An 18,365-nucleotide genomic window follows, 5' to 3' on the forward strand; every position below is an offset into this window, starting at 1 on the left:
TTGTCCACCTTGATCTCATATCTTCCAGTGTAGAAACCATGACTTGGAAATTTTTCCATGTGTTTGGTGCTGGGCAGATTGGGGGCAAGGGGCATCATGGATATGGAAGTCTGATTCTCTTGTTTTTGGTTTTCTGTGGGGCTGGACAGGAGTCAAATATAGGCAACTTTTTAAATAAGGTGATAGTCACATAAAATAAAATTAACCATTTTAAGTGAACAATTTAATGACATTTAGTATGTACACAATGTTGTTTAACCACTAGCTTCATCTAGTTCCAAAATATTTTAATTGGCCGGGCGTGGTGACTCACACCTGTAATCCCAGCAATTTGGGAGGCCAAGGTGGGTAGATCGCGAGGTCAGGAGATCGAGACCATCCTGGCTAACACGGTGAAACCCCGTCTCTACTAAAAATACAAAAAAATTAGCTGGGCATGGTGGTGGATGCCTGTAGTCCCAGCTCCTGGGGAGGCTGAGGTGGGAGAATGGTGTGAACCCAGGAGGCGGAGCTTGCAGTGAGCCGAGATCGGGCCACTGCACTCCAGCCTGAGCAACACAGCAAGACTCTGTCTCAAAAAAAAAAAAAAAAAAAAATCAAAAAACAACAAAAAAAACCCCTATTTTAATCACCCTGAAAGAGATTCCTTATTTGTTAGGTATAAACGTTTTCCCCTCCCCACAGTCCTTGGAAACCACAAATCGGCTTTTTGGTCCTATGGATTTAAATATTCTGAATATTAAACATAAATGGAATTACACAATATGTGACCTTTTGGGTGTGGCTTCTCTCATTTAGCCTAATATTTTAGGCTCATCTTCCTTGTAGCATATATCAATACTTTATTCATTTTTGGACTGATTAATGTTCTATAACATTTCAGTATACCACAATTTGTTTATCCACTCATCTGTTGGTGAACATTTGTTTTTTTTTTTTTTATCTTTTTCTAAATGAATAGTATTGCTATAAATATGCATGTACATGTTTATTTGAGTACCTGTTTTCAATTCTTTTGGGTATATAACTTGGAGTGGAATTGTGGGGTTATATGGTAATTCTGTTTATTTTTTGAGAAACTGCCAAACTGTTTTCTACAGTGGCTAAACCATTTTACTTTCCTATCAGCAATGTATGAGAGTTCTGATTTTGCTACATCCTTGCCAACACTTATTATTTTCCTATTTTATATGTTATTATAGCCATTTAATGATTGTGAAGTGGGATTTTATTGTGGTTTTGATTTGCATTTCTCTAATGGCTAATGATCTTTAGCATCTTTAGCTCATGGATAGGAAGAATCAATATTGTGAAAATGACCATACCAAACAAGGTAATTTATAGATTCAATGCCATCCCCATTAAGCTACCAATGACTTCTTCACAGAATTGGAAAAAACTACTTTAAAGTTCATATGGAACCAAAAAAGACCCCATATTGCCAAGACAATCCTAAGCCAAAAGAACAAAGCTGGAGGCATCACGCTACCTGACTTCGAATTATACTACAAGGCTACAGTAACCAAAACAGCATGGTACTGGTACCAAAACAGAGATCTAGACCAATGGAACAGAATAGAGCCCTCAGAAATAATACCACACATCTACAACCATCTGATCTTTGACAAGCCTGACAAAAACAAGAAATGGGGAAAGGATTCCCTATTTAATAAATGGTGCTGGGAAAACTGGCTAGCCATAAGTAGAAAGCTGAAACTGGATCCCTTCCTTACACCTTATACAAAAATTAATTCAAGATGGATTAGAGACTTAAATGTTAGACCTAAAACCATAAAAACCCTAGAAGAAAACCTAGGCAATACCATTCAGGACATAGGCATGGGCAAGGACTTCATGTCTAAAACACCAAAAGCAATGGCAACAAAAGCCAAAATTGACAAGTGGGATCTAATTAAACTAAAGAGCTTCTGCACAGCAAAAGAAACTACCATCAGAGTGAACAGGCAACCTACAGAATGGGAGAAAATTTTTGCAATCTACCCATCTGACAGAGGGCTAATATCCAGAACCTACAAAGAACTCAAACAAATTTACAAGAAAAAAAAACCATCAACCCACCAAAAAGTGGGCAAAGGATATGAACAGACAGTTCTCAAAAGAAGACATTTATGCAGCTAATAGACCACATGAAAAAATGCTTATCATCACTAGCCATCAGAGAAATGCAAATCAAAACCACAGTGAGATACCATCTCACACCAGTTAGAATGGCAATCATTAAAAAGTCAGGAAATAACAGGTGCTGGAGAGGATGTGAAGAAATAGGAACGCTTTTACACTTTGGTGGGACTGCAAACTAGTTCAACCATTGTGGAAGACAGTGTGGCGATTCCTCAAGGATCTAGAAATAAAAATAGCATTTGACCCAGACATCCCATTACTGGGTATATACCCAAAGGGTTATAAATCATGCTGCTATAAAGACACATGCACATGTATGTTTATTGTGGCACTATTCACAATAGCAAAGACTTGGAACCAACCCAAATGTCCATCAATGACAGACTGGATTAAGAAAATGTGGCACAGATACACCATGGAATACTATGCAGCCGTAAAAAAGGATGAATTCATGTCCTTTGTAGGGACGTGGATGCAGCTGGAAACCATCATTCTCAGCAATCACAAGAACAGAAAACCAAACACCGCATGTTCTCACTCATAGGTAGGAATTGAACAATGAGAATACTTGGACATAGGAAGGGGAACATCACATATTGGGGCCTGTTGTGAGGTGGGGGGGCGGGGGAGGGATAGCATTAGGAGATATACCTAATGTAAATGACGAGTTAATGGGTGCAGCACATCAACATGGCACATGTATACATATGTAACAAACCTGCACGTTGTGCACATGTACCATAGAATATAAAGTATAATAAAACAAAAACAAAAAAACAGAACTATTGCAAATAAACAAGAAAAACAGAAAAATGAAGAGAAAAGTAAACAGAGGATATTAATGGGCAATTTACAGAAGGAGAAATAAAAATAGCTAATATATTTATTTGAAAATGTTCAACCTCATTAGTTATCAGAGAAATGCAAATAAAGTTGAGATAACATTTTATGCCCATCAGATTGGCATACATTAGAAAATCTGATGGCTGGGCGCGGTGGCTCATGCCTGTAATCCAGCACTTTGGGAGGCCCAGGTGGGCGGATCACGAGGTCAGGAGATCGAGACCATCCTAGCTAACACAGTGAAACCCCATCTCTACTAAAAGTGCAAAAAATTAGCTGGGTGTGGTAGCACACACCTGTAGTCCCAGCTACTTGGGAGGTTGAGGCAGGAGAATTGTTTGAACCTGGGAGGCAGAAGTTGCAGTGAGCCGAGATCAGTGCCACTGCACTCCAGCCTGGGTGACAGAGCAAGACTCTGTCTCAAAGAAAAATGTTTGACTATACTAAGTGTTGGGTAGAACATGGGAAAATCAGGAACCTCCCTCTATAGCTGGTAGGAATTGTAGACTGCTACAACCCCTTTGGGACAGCCTGTTGGTACAACTGGGTATATCTCTATTATTCAGCATTGTCAATTATCCATTTATGCAAAAAATATATATATCTCCCTTTATGGACCAGAATAAGAGTCTATCACATATATGTATGTGTGTGTGTGTATATATATGTATAAATATACATACATATATAATATGCTAATTACAGCATTGTTGTCATTGTAGGAAATCAAAGACAAGCTATATGTTCATCCCTAGTGTAATGGACAAATAAAATGTGATAGATGCATATTGATCATTAGAAACATGAAACTGAACGTACACACAACAATATGGACATGTACCTTTGAACACATAAGTGAAAACATTGTGGGGGAAAAAGTGAATTAAAAAGTAAGAAATAAAATAAGAGGTATTGCACAATACCATTGATGTAAGTTTAAAACATTTAGATACACAAAACATCATTATATGTTTTACAAAGATATACATACACATGGTATATATATACACACACATATGTATATATTTGTTTGGATGCACATATATGTATCATTCATATACATATCCAAACAATCACATATCAAACACATCAATAGAGTAGGTGCCTATGAGGGAGTAGAGAGAAATAAGCATGGGGATTCTTTCCCTTTCCTTCCTTCCCTCCCTCCCTTCCTCTCTCTCATTCTCTCTCTCTCTCTTTCCTTTTTCTTTCTCTCTTTCCTTTCTCTCCTTTACCTCCCTCCCTCCCTTCCTTCCTTCCTCCCTCCCTCTCTCCCTCCTTCCATCCCTCTTTCCCTCCCTCTATCTCTTTCTTTCTTTCTCTTTCAGACTGGAGTGCAGTTGTGCCAACATGGCTCACTCCAGACTCGAACTCCTGGGCACAAGCAATCCTCCTGCCTCAGCATCCCGAGTAGCTGGGACTATAGGTGTGCACCACCATGTCTGTCTAATATTTAAATTTTTGTATAGAGACAAGGTCTCACTATGTTGCCTAAGTTGGTGTTGAACTCCTGACTCAAGCAATCCTCCTGCCTTGGCCTCCCAAAGTGCTGGGATTGCAGGCATGAGCTACTGCACTCAGCCTGATTTTTCTTCATAAAATTTATCATCACTTGATATGTTATAGACTTTGCTTTACTCTGTGTGTGTGTGTTTGTGTGTGTGTGTGTGTTCTGACTCTTTACAATCAGATTGCAAACTCCCTGAGGGCATAGACTATATTCCAAGTACCTAAGACACGGCCAGGAACATAGGGGTCACTGAGAAAATGATTGTTGAATGAATAAATGAATAGGAAAAGGTAACCAACCTTAAAGGCAAAGTATGAAGTCTAGAGGATCTCAGAGGAGATGCGAGTATGTCCAGCTGGACTCTGAGATTGGCTTGAAAGTCAGTCCAGGCCGGGCGCAGTGGCTCACGCCTGTAATCCCAGCACTTTGGGAGGCCGAGGCGGGCGGATCACAAGGTCAGGAGATCGAGACCACAGTGAAACCCCGTCTCTACTAAAAATACAAAAAATTAGCCGGGCGCGGTTGTGGGCGCCTGTAGTCCCAGCTACTCGGGAGGCTGAGGCAGGAGAATGGCGTGAACCCGGGAGGCGGAGCTTGCAGTGAGCCGAGATCGCGCCACTGCACTCCAGCCTGGGCTACAGAGTGAGACTCCGTCTCAAAAAAAAAAAAAAAAAAAAAAAAAAAAAGAAAGTCAGTCCAGTCTGCCATTAACCAGACCTATGGTCCCCTTGAGTGGGCCACCCAGGGTTCCAGCAACCTCAATTGGAAACAAACAAAAAAACTAGATGATATATGAGGGTTCCTTCTTGCTCTGAATGTTAAAAAATGTTTAACTTAAACTCTTTGTCACTTAAAAGATTTTAATGAAAATGTCCATTCATTTTTTTTTTTTTTTTTTTTTTTTAGATAGAGTGTCGCTCTCACTCTTTCACCCAGGCTGGAGTGCAATGGCGCGATCTCGGCTCATTGCAACCTCTGCCTCCTGGGTTCAATCGATTCGCGTGCCTCAGCCTCCTGAGCAGCTGGGACTACAGACACCCACTACCACACTCGACTGATTTTTGTATTTTTTTAAGTAGAGACAAGGTTTCATCATGTTGGCCAGGCTGGTCTCAAACTCCTGGCCTCAAGTGATCTGCTCACCTCAGGCTCCCAAAGTGCTGGGATTACAGGTGTGAGCCACCACCCCCGGCTTCCATAAAAGGGGAGGCCAGGCTGTAATCCCAGCTGCTTGGGAGGCTGAGGCAGGAGAATCCCTTGCACCCGGGAGGCAGAGGTTGCAGTGAGCCAAGATTGTGCCACTGCACTCCAACCTGGGTGACAGAGCAGGACTCTGTCTCAAAAAAAAAAAAAAAAAAGCCAGGGATGGTGGCTAAGGAGGGTAAGGAGGGAGGATAGCCTGAGCCCAGGAATTGGAGGCTTCAGTGAGCTAGGATCGCACCACTGCATTCCAACCTAGGTGATAGAGCCAGATCCATCTCTAATTAAATTAAACTAATTAAATTATCAAGGTAATGCAGGTTTACTGTAAGATATTCAAACAACACACATACTTTTTTTTTTTTGAGACAGAGTTTTGCTCTGTTGCCCAGGCTGTAGTGCAGTGTCCCCTCCTCAGTCCACACCTCCACTCCTCATATCAGCTGCCTGCTTTTTTCTTTCCTTCCAGAGTTTCCTGTTTGCATACAAACGAATATGTACATATATGTGGTTTTTCTCAGAAAATGAGATCATACGATGTGCATTGCTCTGCAACTGGCTTTTATCACTTAGCAATATGCCTAGGATGTTCTTCCATATCAGAACCTGCAGATCTAGCCCTTAAAAGAGTACACACATACACACGCACACACACGCACACGCACACACGTGCACACGCGGACATGCACACACACGCACACACATGAACACCCATGCACACACACACGCACATGCACACACGCACACACCCACTATAGCATTTTCTTGTGGTAGGTGGAAATTAAAGGCAAGTTATATATTCATCTCTAATTAAATGGCTAAATAGAATATGATAGATGCATATTTAGCATAGAAACATTAAGTGCATCCCTAACAACGTAGATGTCTATTCAAACAAATTGAAAAAGTTATGAAAAGGTAAGAAACAGAATGAGGGCTATTAGTGTAAATTAAAACATGCACATACACAAAATAACACTATATATTTTTAAAGGACACATATCTATCCAAACACTAATAGACCAAATGCATTAGATGCCTATGGGGCAATGCAGAGGAACGAGAATGGGGACTGGGAATAAAGTGGAAAAAGTGAATAAAATACAGTATTTAAGAGAGGTCTTGCAGAGACCAATGATGACAGCGAGCACAGCATTCCATAGAGGAGTCATCATTTACCGAATTCCCCTACTGATGGACATTGAGATTATCCAGTTTCTCATAAGTATGGATTTGGGAGTTAGATAGACCTCATTTTAGTGGCTGTGCAGTTTACTAGCCATTTGCCCTTTGACAAATTACTGAATACCTCTCAGCCTCAGTTCCTCTATTGTAAAACAGGAATAATAACACCTGCCTGGTGTGGTGGTTGTGATCATGTTTATAAACTGCTGGACACAGTGACCAGCACACAGCACAAGCCAGCAAACAGTTCTATGATCAGGAGAGATTTGCTGGGGCCAGGCCCACGGGACAGTGGGCCCCACTGGGCAGGAGCCAGACCGATCTTGCTCACCCTGTACCCCACCTGCACCTGGCATACTCTCCACCCTTAGAGACTGTGTCTTGAATGAATGTGGTTTCTGAGCCAGTAGTTTCAGGGTAATTCATCTTCTGTGACATCTAGTGGCCTATTCAGGTTGCCAGGCACCTGTTATGTGTTTATTGAATAGTGGCTGTAAGTTCTTGCTTTTCACAGGGTACCCTGTGAGTGTCTAAGGCTCATGTCCCTGATTTGTGGTTTATGTTGGAACCAGAGAAGCGGGACTCCCCTTCTCTGCCCTTGCCCCTCTAAAGAACAAAAACTCAAGGATGACAGCTCTCAGATGATGAGTCAAAAAGAGCAACTTCCTCTGCATAGGATAGCCTGTAGAAAAGCCATCACAGGAGTCACGTCACTCCTGTGTGACCCTGAGCCTGTCATATAACCACTTTATGTTCAACATACTCCTCTGCCAAGAGGAGATAAGGCCACCTGCCTTCCACACCCCCCACATCGTATAGTGTTTTAGGAACTAAGTTTGATAATGTCACAACACCGTGAAAAGAATAAAATCATATAATTAGCAATTATTTAAGAAATACTGTCATTTTTATTACTAGTTCAATTACTAATCTGTGTTTGGGGAGGGAGTTCAGGTGAAAGACTGAGTCGATTCTTCAGGGACAGCTTTTTCCTGTGTTCTGGCCACACTGGCGCTTTGTGCTTATTGCTTGTGCAGGGGTGGAGATCTACCCTTGGGCTCTACAGAGTCAGCCAGAGCAAGCCAGGCTTCCAAATGAGACCCAATGTTTCTCCAGGGCCAGAAGAGCCCCGAGGTTAAAAGCTGTGGCCCCAGTTCGCGGGCAGGAGGAGCGCAGCACAGCCTCCTCCTTGGTCCCATGCCTGCCCTCTCTACTTGATTCACTAAGCATGGAGACAGCGGATGGATGTGGGGGAATCTCGAGGCCAAAGGTACATTTCCATAAACAATCCCTAGACTGATTATTAGAGAATCCAGGATGTAGGAGAGAGAGGCAAAGGGGGAAAAAAAGATGGGAAAAGGAAAATAGCAGATAGAGAAGGAGAGAGAAAACGGACAGTGTTAAATAGCTTTTTAAAGGCACTGATTTGGGAGCCAGGTGTGGTGGTGCATGCCTGTAATCCCAGCTACTAGGGAGGCTGAGGCAAGAGAATAGCTTGAACCCAGCAGGTGGAGGTCACAGTGAGCCAAGACATCTTATTACTGTGATGTCTCTTAGCAGTAACAATTTCCATAAATTTACTATTAACTATGCATTTTTTTCTTTCATTCATCGTTAATTGACTTAAGATTCAAACTCCCCCATTTCTTATTCTTGAGTTCTAAGATTTGGGGAGGAGGAAAATCCCTGTTCACTTTGTCTAATACCGGCTCCCCCCCAGACCAAACAACTTTGGAAGAAGATGAGCACTGTCTTTCTGTCTGTTTCTCTTTCTTTCTTTTTTTTTCTTTTCTGAGGTGGAGTTTCACTCTTGTCGCCCAGGCTGGAGTGCAATGGCGTAATCTCAGCTGACTGCAACCTCTGCCTCCTGGGTTCAAGTGATTCTCCTGCCTCAGCCTCCTGAGTAGCTGGGATTTCCATCATGTACTACCCCGCCCAGATAATTTTTGTATTTTTAGTAGAGACGGGTTTCACCATGTTGGCCAGGTTGGTCTCGAACTCCCAACCTCAAGTGATCTGCCTGCCTTGGCCTCCCAAAGTGCTGGGATTACAGGTGTGAGCCACTGTGCCCAGCCCTGTCTGTTTCTTTTCCCTAAAGGGACACAAGGGAACAAGCACTTGAACTGGCAGGAAGTAGTCGAATGGATTTCAGGAAGAACTTCTGAAAAGAAAGATAAGCTGATTATTAGGTTAGTAACTCAGTTCCTCAGCTCTCTTAAGTCCTAGATGAAAAGAATAAGTAGGCCTGGCTCAGGGAGGCAGAGGTTGCAGTGAGCTGAGATTGCACCACTACACTCCAGCCTGGGCAACAGAGCTAGACTCTGTCTAAAAAAATTAAAAAGAAAAGAAAAAGAAAGACTGTACCTGGTCTCATGAGATATTAAGAATTATTTGATGATTGGCCGGGCGCAGTGGCTCACACCTGAAATCCCAGCACTTTGGGAGGCCAAGGCGGGTGGATCATGAGGTCAGGAGATCGAGACCACCCTGGCTAACACGGTGAAACCCTGTCTCTACTAAAAATACAAAAAAATTAGACGGGCATGGTGGCGGGTGCCTGTAGTCCCAGCTACTCGGGAGGCTGAGGCAGGAGAATGGCGTGAACCCAGGAGGCAGAGCTTGCTGTGAGCCGAGACTGTGTCACTGCACTCCAGCCTGGGCGACAGAAGGAGACTCCATCTCAAAAAAAAAAAAAAAAGAGTTATTTGATGAGTTAGAGGTGGGCATAGTAGTTATGTACCTGAAAAGATAGGGATCTCCTCTGTAAATCTTGTAATTTCCCTTACTAATTACCCATTAACTAATTTAACCCCTGTTTGCATAACCTCTGTTTGTATATTTTGCCTTTTCCACCTAAACTTATTTAAGCTTAAGCGAAGTTTTGTTTGCTCTACATTGACCTCCTCTTAAATTGTATATTCCCAGCTTCTGTATTTGGAGCATAAGTCAATATTTAATCTTTCCATTATTTCTGCGATTTTATAGATTCATCATGTTATTCCTCAAACGTCATCTTTCTAGATCTAGCACTGAGGTAAAACTCAGAGGGGAGGGATGTAGAAGAGAGCAGAGGACATTTAACAGAGATTTCTGGGGAGCTTTTCCAAATGCAATGTGTCTGCCTCCCCCTTCCCTGAGCGTATGAAAACCTTGGCTGGGGAAATGTGTTGTTGCTGTTGTTTTCAAGAGATAGGGTCTCCCTCTGTCACTCAGGCATTGGAGTACAGTGGCTCACTGCAGCCTTGAACACTGGAGCTCAAGCGATCCTCCCACCTCAGCCTCTGAAAATGCTGGGATTACAGGTGTGAGCCACCATGCCTGACTGAAATTTGTCTTTTGAGAATTTTCACATCTATTTCTAATGGTCAACTCTCTCTATCCTGTCATAGCCATTGTTCTCAACTGAAGAGCCCCTCAGTTCTTGGGGTCTTTTGGTTCTGTCTTCATGAGGTATTTCCTTCATTTCCGTGTTAGCTCATGCCTGACATTCTGATGGAATCAACTTTTCCATTCGTTGTGTAACCAACATTAGATGGGGATTACAACAAAAGTTTGCAATCTAGGCCAGGCACAGTGGCTCACACCTGTAATCCCAGCACTTTGGGAGGCTGAGGTGGGCAGATCACAAGGTCAGGAGTTCAAGACCAGCCTGGGCAACATGGTGAAACCCTGTCTCTACTAAAAGTACAAAAATTAGCCATGCATGGTGGCGCATTCCTGTAGTCCCAGCTACTCAGGAGGCTGAGGCAGGAGAATTGCTTGCACCCGGGAGGTGGAAGTTGCAATGAGCCGAGATTGCACTCCAGCTTGGGTAACAGAGTGAGACTCTGTCTCAAAAAAAAAAAGAAAAAGAAAAAAAAAGAAAAAAAGAAAGAAAAAAAAGCTTGCAATCTTAAAAAGTAAGTTGGAGTCCAGGTGCAGTGGTTCACGGCTGTAATCCCAGCACTTTTGGAGGCTGAGGCAGATGGATCACTTGAGCCCAAGAGTTGGAGACAAGCCTGGGCAACATGGCAAAACCCCATCTCTACAAAAGATACAAAAATTTTCTGGATGTGGTGGCACACACCTGTGGTCACAGTTACTTGGGAGGCTGAGACAAGAGGATTGCTTGAGCCAGGAAGATGGAGGTTGCAGTGAGCTGAGATTGTGCCACTGCACTCCAACCTAGGTGACAGAGAGAGACTCTGTCTCAAAAAACAAAAAATAGGTTGTTACTTAACTATGGATCCCAGATAACTATTAGACCATTCCTGATGCAAATCCACCTCAGCCAACAGCTTCTTCTTGACTTGCTTTTCTCCCAGCAGTTTGCTCTGAATGAATTTGTCAAGTGACTGAAGGCAACCAGTGATGGATGGGGCCAATGACAGCTCCTTGAAGGGCTTTGTTCTGATGGGCATATCTGACCATCCCCAGCTGGAGATGATCTTTTTCATAGCCATCGTTTTCTCCTATTAGCTGACCCTACTTGGGAACTCAGTCATCATCTTGCTTTCCTGCCTGGATGCCCGGCTCCACACACCCATGTACTTCTTCCTCAGCAACCTCTCCTCCTTGGACCTTGCTTTCACTACTAGCTCAGTCCCCCAAATGCTGATCAATTTATGGGGACCAGACAAGACCATCAGCTATGGTGGCTGCGTGACCCAGCTCTATGTCTTCCTTTGGCTGGGGGCCACCGAGTGCATCCTGCTCATGGTGATGGCATTTGACCACTACGTGGCAGTGTGTCGGCCCCTCCGCTACACCACCATCATGAACCCCCAGCTCTGCTGGCTGCTGGCTGTGATTGCCTGGCTGGGTGGCTTGGGCAACTCTGTGATCCAGTCAACATTCACTCTGCAGCTCCCATTGTGTGGGCACCGGAGGGTGGAGAGCTTCCTCTGTGAGGTGCCTGCCATGATCAAAGTGGCCTGTGGCGACATGAGCCTCAAGGAGGCTGTGCTCAGTGGTGTCTGCACCTTCTTCACTGCAGTCCCACTAAGCATCATCCTGATCTCCTACTGCCTCACTGCTCAGGCAGTGCTGAAAATCCACTCTGCAGAGGGGAGGCGAAAGGCCTTCAATACATGCCTCTCCCACCTGCTGGTGGTGTTCCTCTTCTATGGCTCAGCCAGCTATGGCTATCTGCTTCCGGCCAAGAACAGCAACCAGGACCAGGGCAAGTTCATTTCCCTGTTCTACTCAGTGGTCACGCCCATGGTGAATCCTCTCATCTACACGCTGCGGAACATGGAAGTGAAGGGCGCACTGAGAAGGTTGCTGGGGAAAGGAAGATAAGTTGGCTGAGAGAACACTCCTTCGTTATTTATTGCCTCTTCATCTCTACATGCGTTTCTCATTAACTCTCTCTGGCCAGGTGAACATGAAGAATACTAATTCCGGTAAAACCAAGGCATGTTCCTGACAACCCTAAGCTGACAGCCCTAAGCTGTCAGGAACATGGTTAGTGTTATTTGTAATGTTCTACACTTATTCACCAAAAATCCTACTGTGGACTACCAATAGCAGGGCAGACATGTTGTTGAGGGCTCAGAGGTTATTGACCTGTTACAGACCTGTCTCACTGTCTCTGTCTCTGTTGCCCACATGTTATTTATTATGCCTTATATTTCTGCAGAATTCTGTACTTTTCTAAGCAAAGTACCCCCACTTGCAGTATCTTATATAATGTTACTATCATTCCATAAAATCAAGCGATGTACTATTAACTTCATATGAAGACCCAAACAATTCATCTTTTTACCCTATTTGTCATCATCTTTGCCTATCTCTCTTTATCTCTTCTTCACTTTTTTTAAGAGTTGGAGTCTTGCTCTGTTGCCCAGGCTGAAGTAGAGTGGCATGATCATAGCTCACTGCAGGCTTCAACTCCTGGGCTCAAGCAATCCTTCTGTCTCCTGAGTAGCTGGGACTATAGGCACATGCTACCACACCTAACTAATTTTTATTTTTATTTTTGTAGAGATGGGGTCTCACTATGTTAACAGCCCAGGCTGGTCTAGAATTCTTGGCCTCAAGTAATCTTCCTGCCTTAGCCTCCCAAAGTGCTGGGCTTATGGGTATGATCTACCTCACCTGGCCTGTCTCTTCTTAATAATGCAGTATACCACCGGGTGCGGTGGCTCACACCTGTAATCCCAGCACTTTGGGAGGCCAAGGTGGGCGAATCACCTGAGGTCAGGAGTTCAGGACCAGCCTGACCAACACGGAGAAACACTGTCTCCACTAAAAATACAAAATTAGCTGGGCATGGTGGCACATGCCTATAATCCCAGCTACTTGGGAGGCTGAGGCAGGAGAATCACTTGAACTTGGGAGGCACAGGTTGTGGTGAGCTGAGATCGTGCCATTGCACTCCAGCCTGGGCGACAAGAGTGCAACTGCATCTCAATAATGATAATAACAATAATAATAACAATAATGCAGTATATCTCTCCATGCTTTCCATCCATATATCTCTCCATCATCTTGTTTACCCTCTCCCTTATGCCTACATTCCAATTTCTCTTCTACTAATCTATTATTTAATAAGAAAAGATTAAGCCAGGCATGGTGGCTCACGCCTGTAATCCCAGCAGTTTGGGAGGTCGAGGCAGGTGGATCACGAGGTCAGCAGTTCGAGACCAGCCTGACCAACACGGTGAAACCCTGTCTTTACTAAAAATACAAAAAAATTAGCTGGGCATGGTGGCGGGTGCCTGTAATCCCAGCAACTTGGGAGGCTGAGGCAGGAGAATCACTTGAAACTGGAAAGTGGAGGTTGCCGTGAGCCGAGATTGCGCCACTGCACTCTAGCCTGGGCAATAAGAGCAAAACTCCATCTCAAAAACAAACAAACAAACAAAACCAAAAGAAAAGATTAAAAAGGTCATTTGCAGCTGGGCGCAGTGGCTCATGCCTGTCATCTCAGCACTTTGGGAGGCTGAGGTGGGCGGATCACCTGAGGTCAGGAGTTTGAGACCAGCCTGGCCAACATGGTGAAACCCCATTTCTACCAAAAATACAAAAATTAGCCAGGTATGATGGCACACACCTGTAGTCCCAGCTATTCAGGAGGCTGAGGCAGGAGACTTGCTTGAACCCGGGAGGTGGAGGTTGCAGTGAGCGGAGGTTGCAGTGAGCTGAGCTTGCACCAGTGCACTTCAGCTTGGGTGATAAGAGCAAGACTCCATCTCCAAAAACAAAAACAAAACAAAATAAAAGGTCATTTGCCTTTTGATTCTAGCCAAAGAGGGTCCTTTGCTACTGTCTTATTGAAATCATCCCACCCAAAAGTCCTAGCCATCAGATGTCCTACCAGCATTTGGGTATGCTAGTCTGGTCAGTGGATAATGGAATGTCCTAAGATTCTTTATGCAAATTTAAGACCCCAGGAAAGATCATCCATCCATAAAGTATGTTCTCTGCCTCAAGATCTAGTCTTGCAACCCTGCAGTTCCTAAAATTCAGCAATCGGTTCGCACACAATAACTCATCTTTCAGGAACTCACATGTTGGGATCAGAATGCCAATATGTGATTCTGCACATTCCTACAATTGCCAAAGGGATCCCCACCTGCTACCATAGTTTACTGTTTTCCCAGACAGAGAAACCAGGTTAATATAAGAAAGTTGCATGACAATTACGTTGCCATAGAAAAGGAAATCAATAGGTTTTAGAACTACTTCAAAAGGGCCTTTGGCTTTGTGTCCCCATAATTTCAAAACACATGTCTTATACATAGTAGATACTCAATAAATGTTTAGCAAATATAATTAATAAGCTCATGAGTCCTCCTTTATCTTGCTAAGAACTAAATTTGTCAAATGGACTGTTTTCATGTTTTCCACTTTGGGGTCATCCCATCCCTTGGACAGCATTGAACAAACAATGATAAATGTTCCCTTTTCCACATTCCCATAATTCCTTCCAAAGACATCTAATCATACTGTCCTGTCGTGAATTTGTTTTTCCAATAGCAGATCAAAGCCATTTTGTCAGTTCCTCATACAGCAATACTCAAATACATCTCCAGAAGTAGACAACTGGTAACATTATCTTGGTGAATTTATTAAAGTCCAGAGTCTTGCAGGCTCAACACTATTTTTTTTTCTTTCTTTCTTTCTTTCTTTCTTTCTTTCTTTTTTTTTTTTTTTTTGAGACAGAGCCTTGCTTGGTTGCCCAGGCTGGAGTGCAGTGGCAAGCTCAGCTCACTGCACCTTCTGCCTCCTGGATTCAAGCAATTCTTGTGCCTTAGCCTCCTGAGTACCTGGGATTACAGGTGTAAGCCACCATGCCAAGCCAATTTTTTTTCTTTTTGGTGGAGGCAGGGTTTCACCATGTTGGCTAGGCTTGTCTCAAACCCCTGGCCTCACGCAATCCACCATCCTCAGCCTCCCAAAGTGCTGAGATTACAGGTGTGAGTCATTGCACATGGCCAGGCTCAACATTTTCATTGATCAGTACACTCAGATTAGGTCAAATTCTCAGGAGGTAGGTTCACAATGACCAAGCTCCTAAAGCTGTTATGTAAACCAAAATGCCAGCTGATTAATTTATGAGAACAGTACCAAGAGACTGAACAGTCATATCCTCCAGTCAATTCATTTAAGTTGTGAAATAACTTGGGAGGAAATAGGAAGAAAATGGACAGGTATTCCTGAGACATTTTGGAGTGCCACAGAGCCTCTATATGGAAAAAATTGGACATTTTATAACTAACACGGAGTTCTGGGTGTGGTAAGACACAGGGAATTAGAGGGAGAAGAACAAGCTAACTGGCTATGATGAGGAAATGAATACATCACAGGGACCACATATAACTTCATCAACGCACATACGCTTATGTTCCATTCTCAATGGTGTACATGAAACAAGGTCAAAATTTGGGAGGAAAAGAAGCAAATATGAAGCAAGTTCCTTGTTATTGAGAGTTTGGAGTTCTATTTCTAGGTGTCCAGGAAAAAAAAATGTTTGGTGTCTTGTTCAATTGGAAATTCAGGAAATGACAGATAAAACCACCATCAAGGGGCTGGGCGTGGTGGCTCACGCCTGTAATCCTAGCACTTTGGGAGGCTGAGGTGGGCGGATCACAAGGTCAGGAGATCAAGACCATCCTGTAAATGATGAAACCCCGTCTCTACTAAAAAAAAAAAATACAAAAAATTAGTCAGGCGTGGTGGCGGGCACCTGTAGTCTCAGCTACTAGGGAGGCTGAGGCAGGAGAATGGCGTGAACCCGGGAGGCAGAGCTTGCAGTGAGCCGAGATAGCGCCACTGCACTCTAGCCTGGGCGACAGAGCGAGACTCTATCTCAAAACAAAACAAAACAAACAACAACAACAACAACAAAAACTGCCAAGGGGCCGGGCGCGGTGTCTTACGCCTGTAATCCCAGCACTTTGGGAGAATGAGGTGGGCAGATCACTTGACGTCAGGAGTTCAAGACCAGCCTGGCCAACATGAGACTCTGTCTTAAAAAAAACCAAACAACCGCAACAACAAACCACTAAAACCACCAAGACCTATGAAAGGTTCACCAACCTTAGTAAAATAGAAATGAAAAGCATTTGAATATGCTTATCTGCTCAGTGGATTTAAGTGAGTTTGAGAGCCCATCTCATAGAGCCCTTCTCAGAGTCTGTCTGGATCCCATACCTTTCCCTTTAAGGTATCAAAGGCTGCCTGAATACCTCAAATGAGCAAATTCTGAAGCTGCCAATGAAGAGAGTCAATCCTTTTCCATTATTCTCAGCCTTCAGGCTCAAGTCCAGGAAAGATTAGGAAAGATTAGAATCAAGGAAATGGAAGGAATAGAAATTGAAAAGTGACTTTGGCTTGATACATATACGCTCTAGTATGTGAGCTCTGAATTAGGGACTAAGGCAGGATGCAGTGGCTCATACACCTGTAATCCCAGCACTTTGGGAGCCCGAGGAGGGAGGATCACTTGAACCCAGGAGTTTAATACCAGCCTGGGCAACACTGTGAGATCCTATCTCTACTAAAAAATTTTAAAATTAGCTGAGTGTAGTGGTGCTTGCCTATACCCCCAGCTACTCAGGACCGTGAGGCAGGAGGAACGTTTGAGCCCAGAAGTTCAAGACTACAGCGAGCCGTGACTGCATCACTGCACTTCAGCCTGGGTGACACAGTGAGATTCTGTCTCATATAGATACATAATTAAATAAATAATAGACTAATTTGGAAGCTCTATTAATGACTTTGCAAAAAGGTCTAGTCTATTTGACCAACGGTGGCTAAGTGTACTGAGTGGTTGCCATGTGCTAGATGAGGATCTAAACTCTACACACTTCCACTCATTCAATCCTCACAACCCATGGGCCATGTGCTATTAAGCTTGTCCTCATTTTTTTTTTTTTTTCTGAGACAGAGTCTCACTCTGTCGCCCAGGCTGGAGTGCAGTGGCGGGATCTCGGCTTACTGCATATGCTTGTCCTCATTTTCAGATGAGGGCACTGCAGCACAAAAGGAAACTTGCCCAAGATTATGCTGTGTTAGGGCAGGGAATCAAAGCATAATCGTCTTGACTCTAAAGCTGTGCGTACTCTTTTTTTGTAAAAAAAAAAAAAAAAATCAAAAAAAATCACAAATTTACAGAAAAGTTGGAAGCATGAAACAAAGACTTCCCCTGACCTCCATTCATTTGAGAGTAAGTTAGCAACCTGATACCCTGTCTTCCCCAAATATCTTGGGGTGTATTTTCAACAAACAAGGACATTATCCTACAGAACCACAATATAACCATCAAAATAGAAAAATGGGCCAGGTGCAGTGGCTCACGCCTGTAACCCTAGCACTTTGGGAGGCTGAGGTGGGCAGATCACCTGAGGTCAGGGTTCAAGACAAGCCTGGCCAAAACAGTGAAACCCCATCTCTACTAAAAATACAAAAATTAGCTGGGCATGGTGGCACGTGCCTATAATCCCAGCTACCCAGGAGGCTGAGGCAAGAGAATCTCTTGAACCCGGGAGGTGGAGGCTGCAGTGAGCCAAGATAGCGCCACTGCACTCCAGCCTGGGCAACAGAGCGAGACTCCCATCTCAAAAAAATTTTTTTTCAATGAACATTAATACATTACATTATCTAATCTGCAGACCCCGTTCAATGTTTGCCAACTGTCCCAAGGATGCCTTTCATAGCAAAATAATTTTCTTCACAATCATACATTGCATTTAGTTGTCATGTCTCTAGTCTTTGTCAGTCTGAGATGGTTCTTCAGTCTTTTCTTGACTTTCATGATTCTCACACTATAAAGGATTGTTAGCCAGTTATTTGGTAGACAATGTCTCCATTTGGGTTTGATGTTTCTTCACACATAGACTCAGGTTAGCATCTCATTGTGTCCTATCAGGGGGTGTATATTTCAGTTGTTTTTATTTCTAATGGTGTTACTTGGATCACTAAATGAAGGTTGTGTTGACCAGCTTTCCCGTTGTTTCCCTCTTTGTAATTAATAAGTGTCTTATGGGGAAGTACTTTG

The 18,365-nt window shown here is 43.5% G+C and overlaps 2 protein-coding genes across 3 annotated transcripts in view; both read left to right on the plus strand.

The window, feature by feature from the left end:
• Window positions 1-12,595, plus strand: part of ZNF75A (zinc finger protein 75A) — a 46,611-nt gene extending 34,016 nt beyond the window's left edge. For both annotated transcript variants that reach the window (XM_065537036.2, XM_074028691.1), the window contains one exon: window positions 11,185-12,595. In XM_065537036.2, coding sequence (XP_065393108.1) covers window positions 11,185-11,201 — 17 coding nt within the window. In that variant the 3' untranslated portion in view covers window positions 11,202-12,595. The remainder of the gene's footprint in view (window positions 1-11,184) is intronic.
• OR2C1 (olfactory receptor family 2 subfamily C member 1) lies at window positions 11,203-12,301 on the plus strand. Its single transcript, XM_074028710.1, is given in 1 exon segment — window positions 11,203-12,301. A coding segment is annotated over 1 exon segment (939 nt). The 5' UTR covers window positions 11,203-11,230; the 3' UTR covers window positions 12,170-12,301.
• Window positions 12,596-18,365: the final 5,770 nt, after the last annotated feature.

Source organism: Macaca fascicularis, chromosome 20, assembly GCF_037993035.2.
Source record: "Macaca fascicularis isolate 582-1 chromosome 20, T2T-MFA8v1.1".
Taxonomy (NCBI): Eukaryota; Metazoa; Chordata; class Mammalia; order Primates; family Cercopithecidae; genus Macaca; species Macaca fascicularis.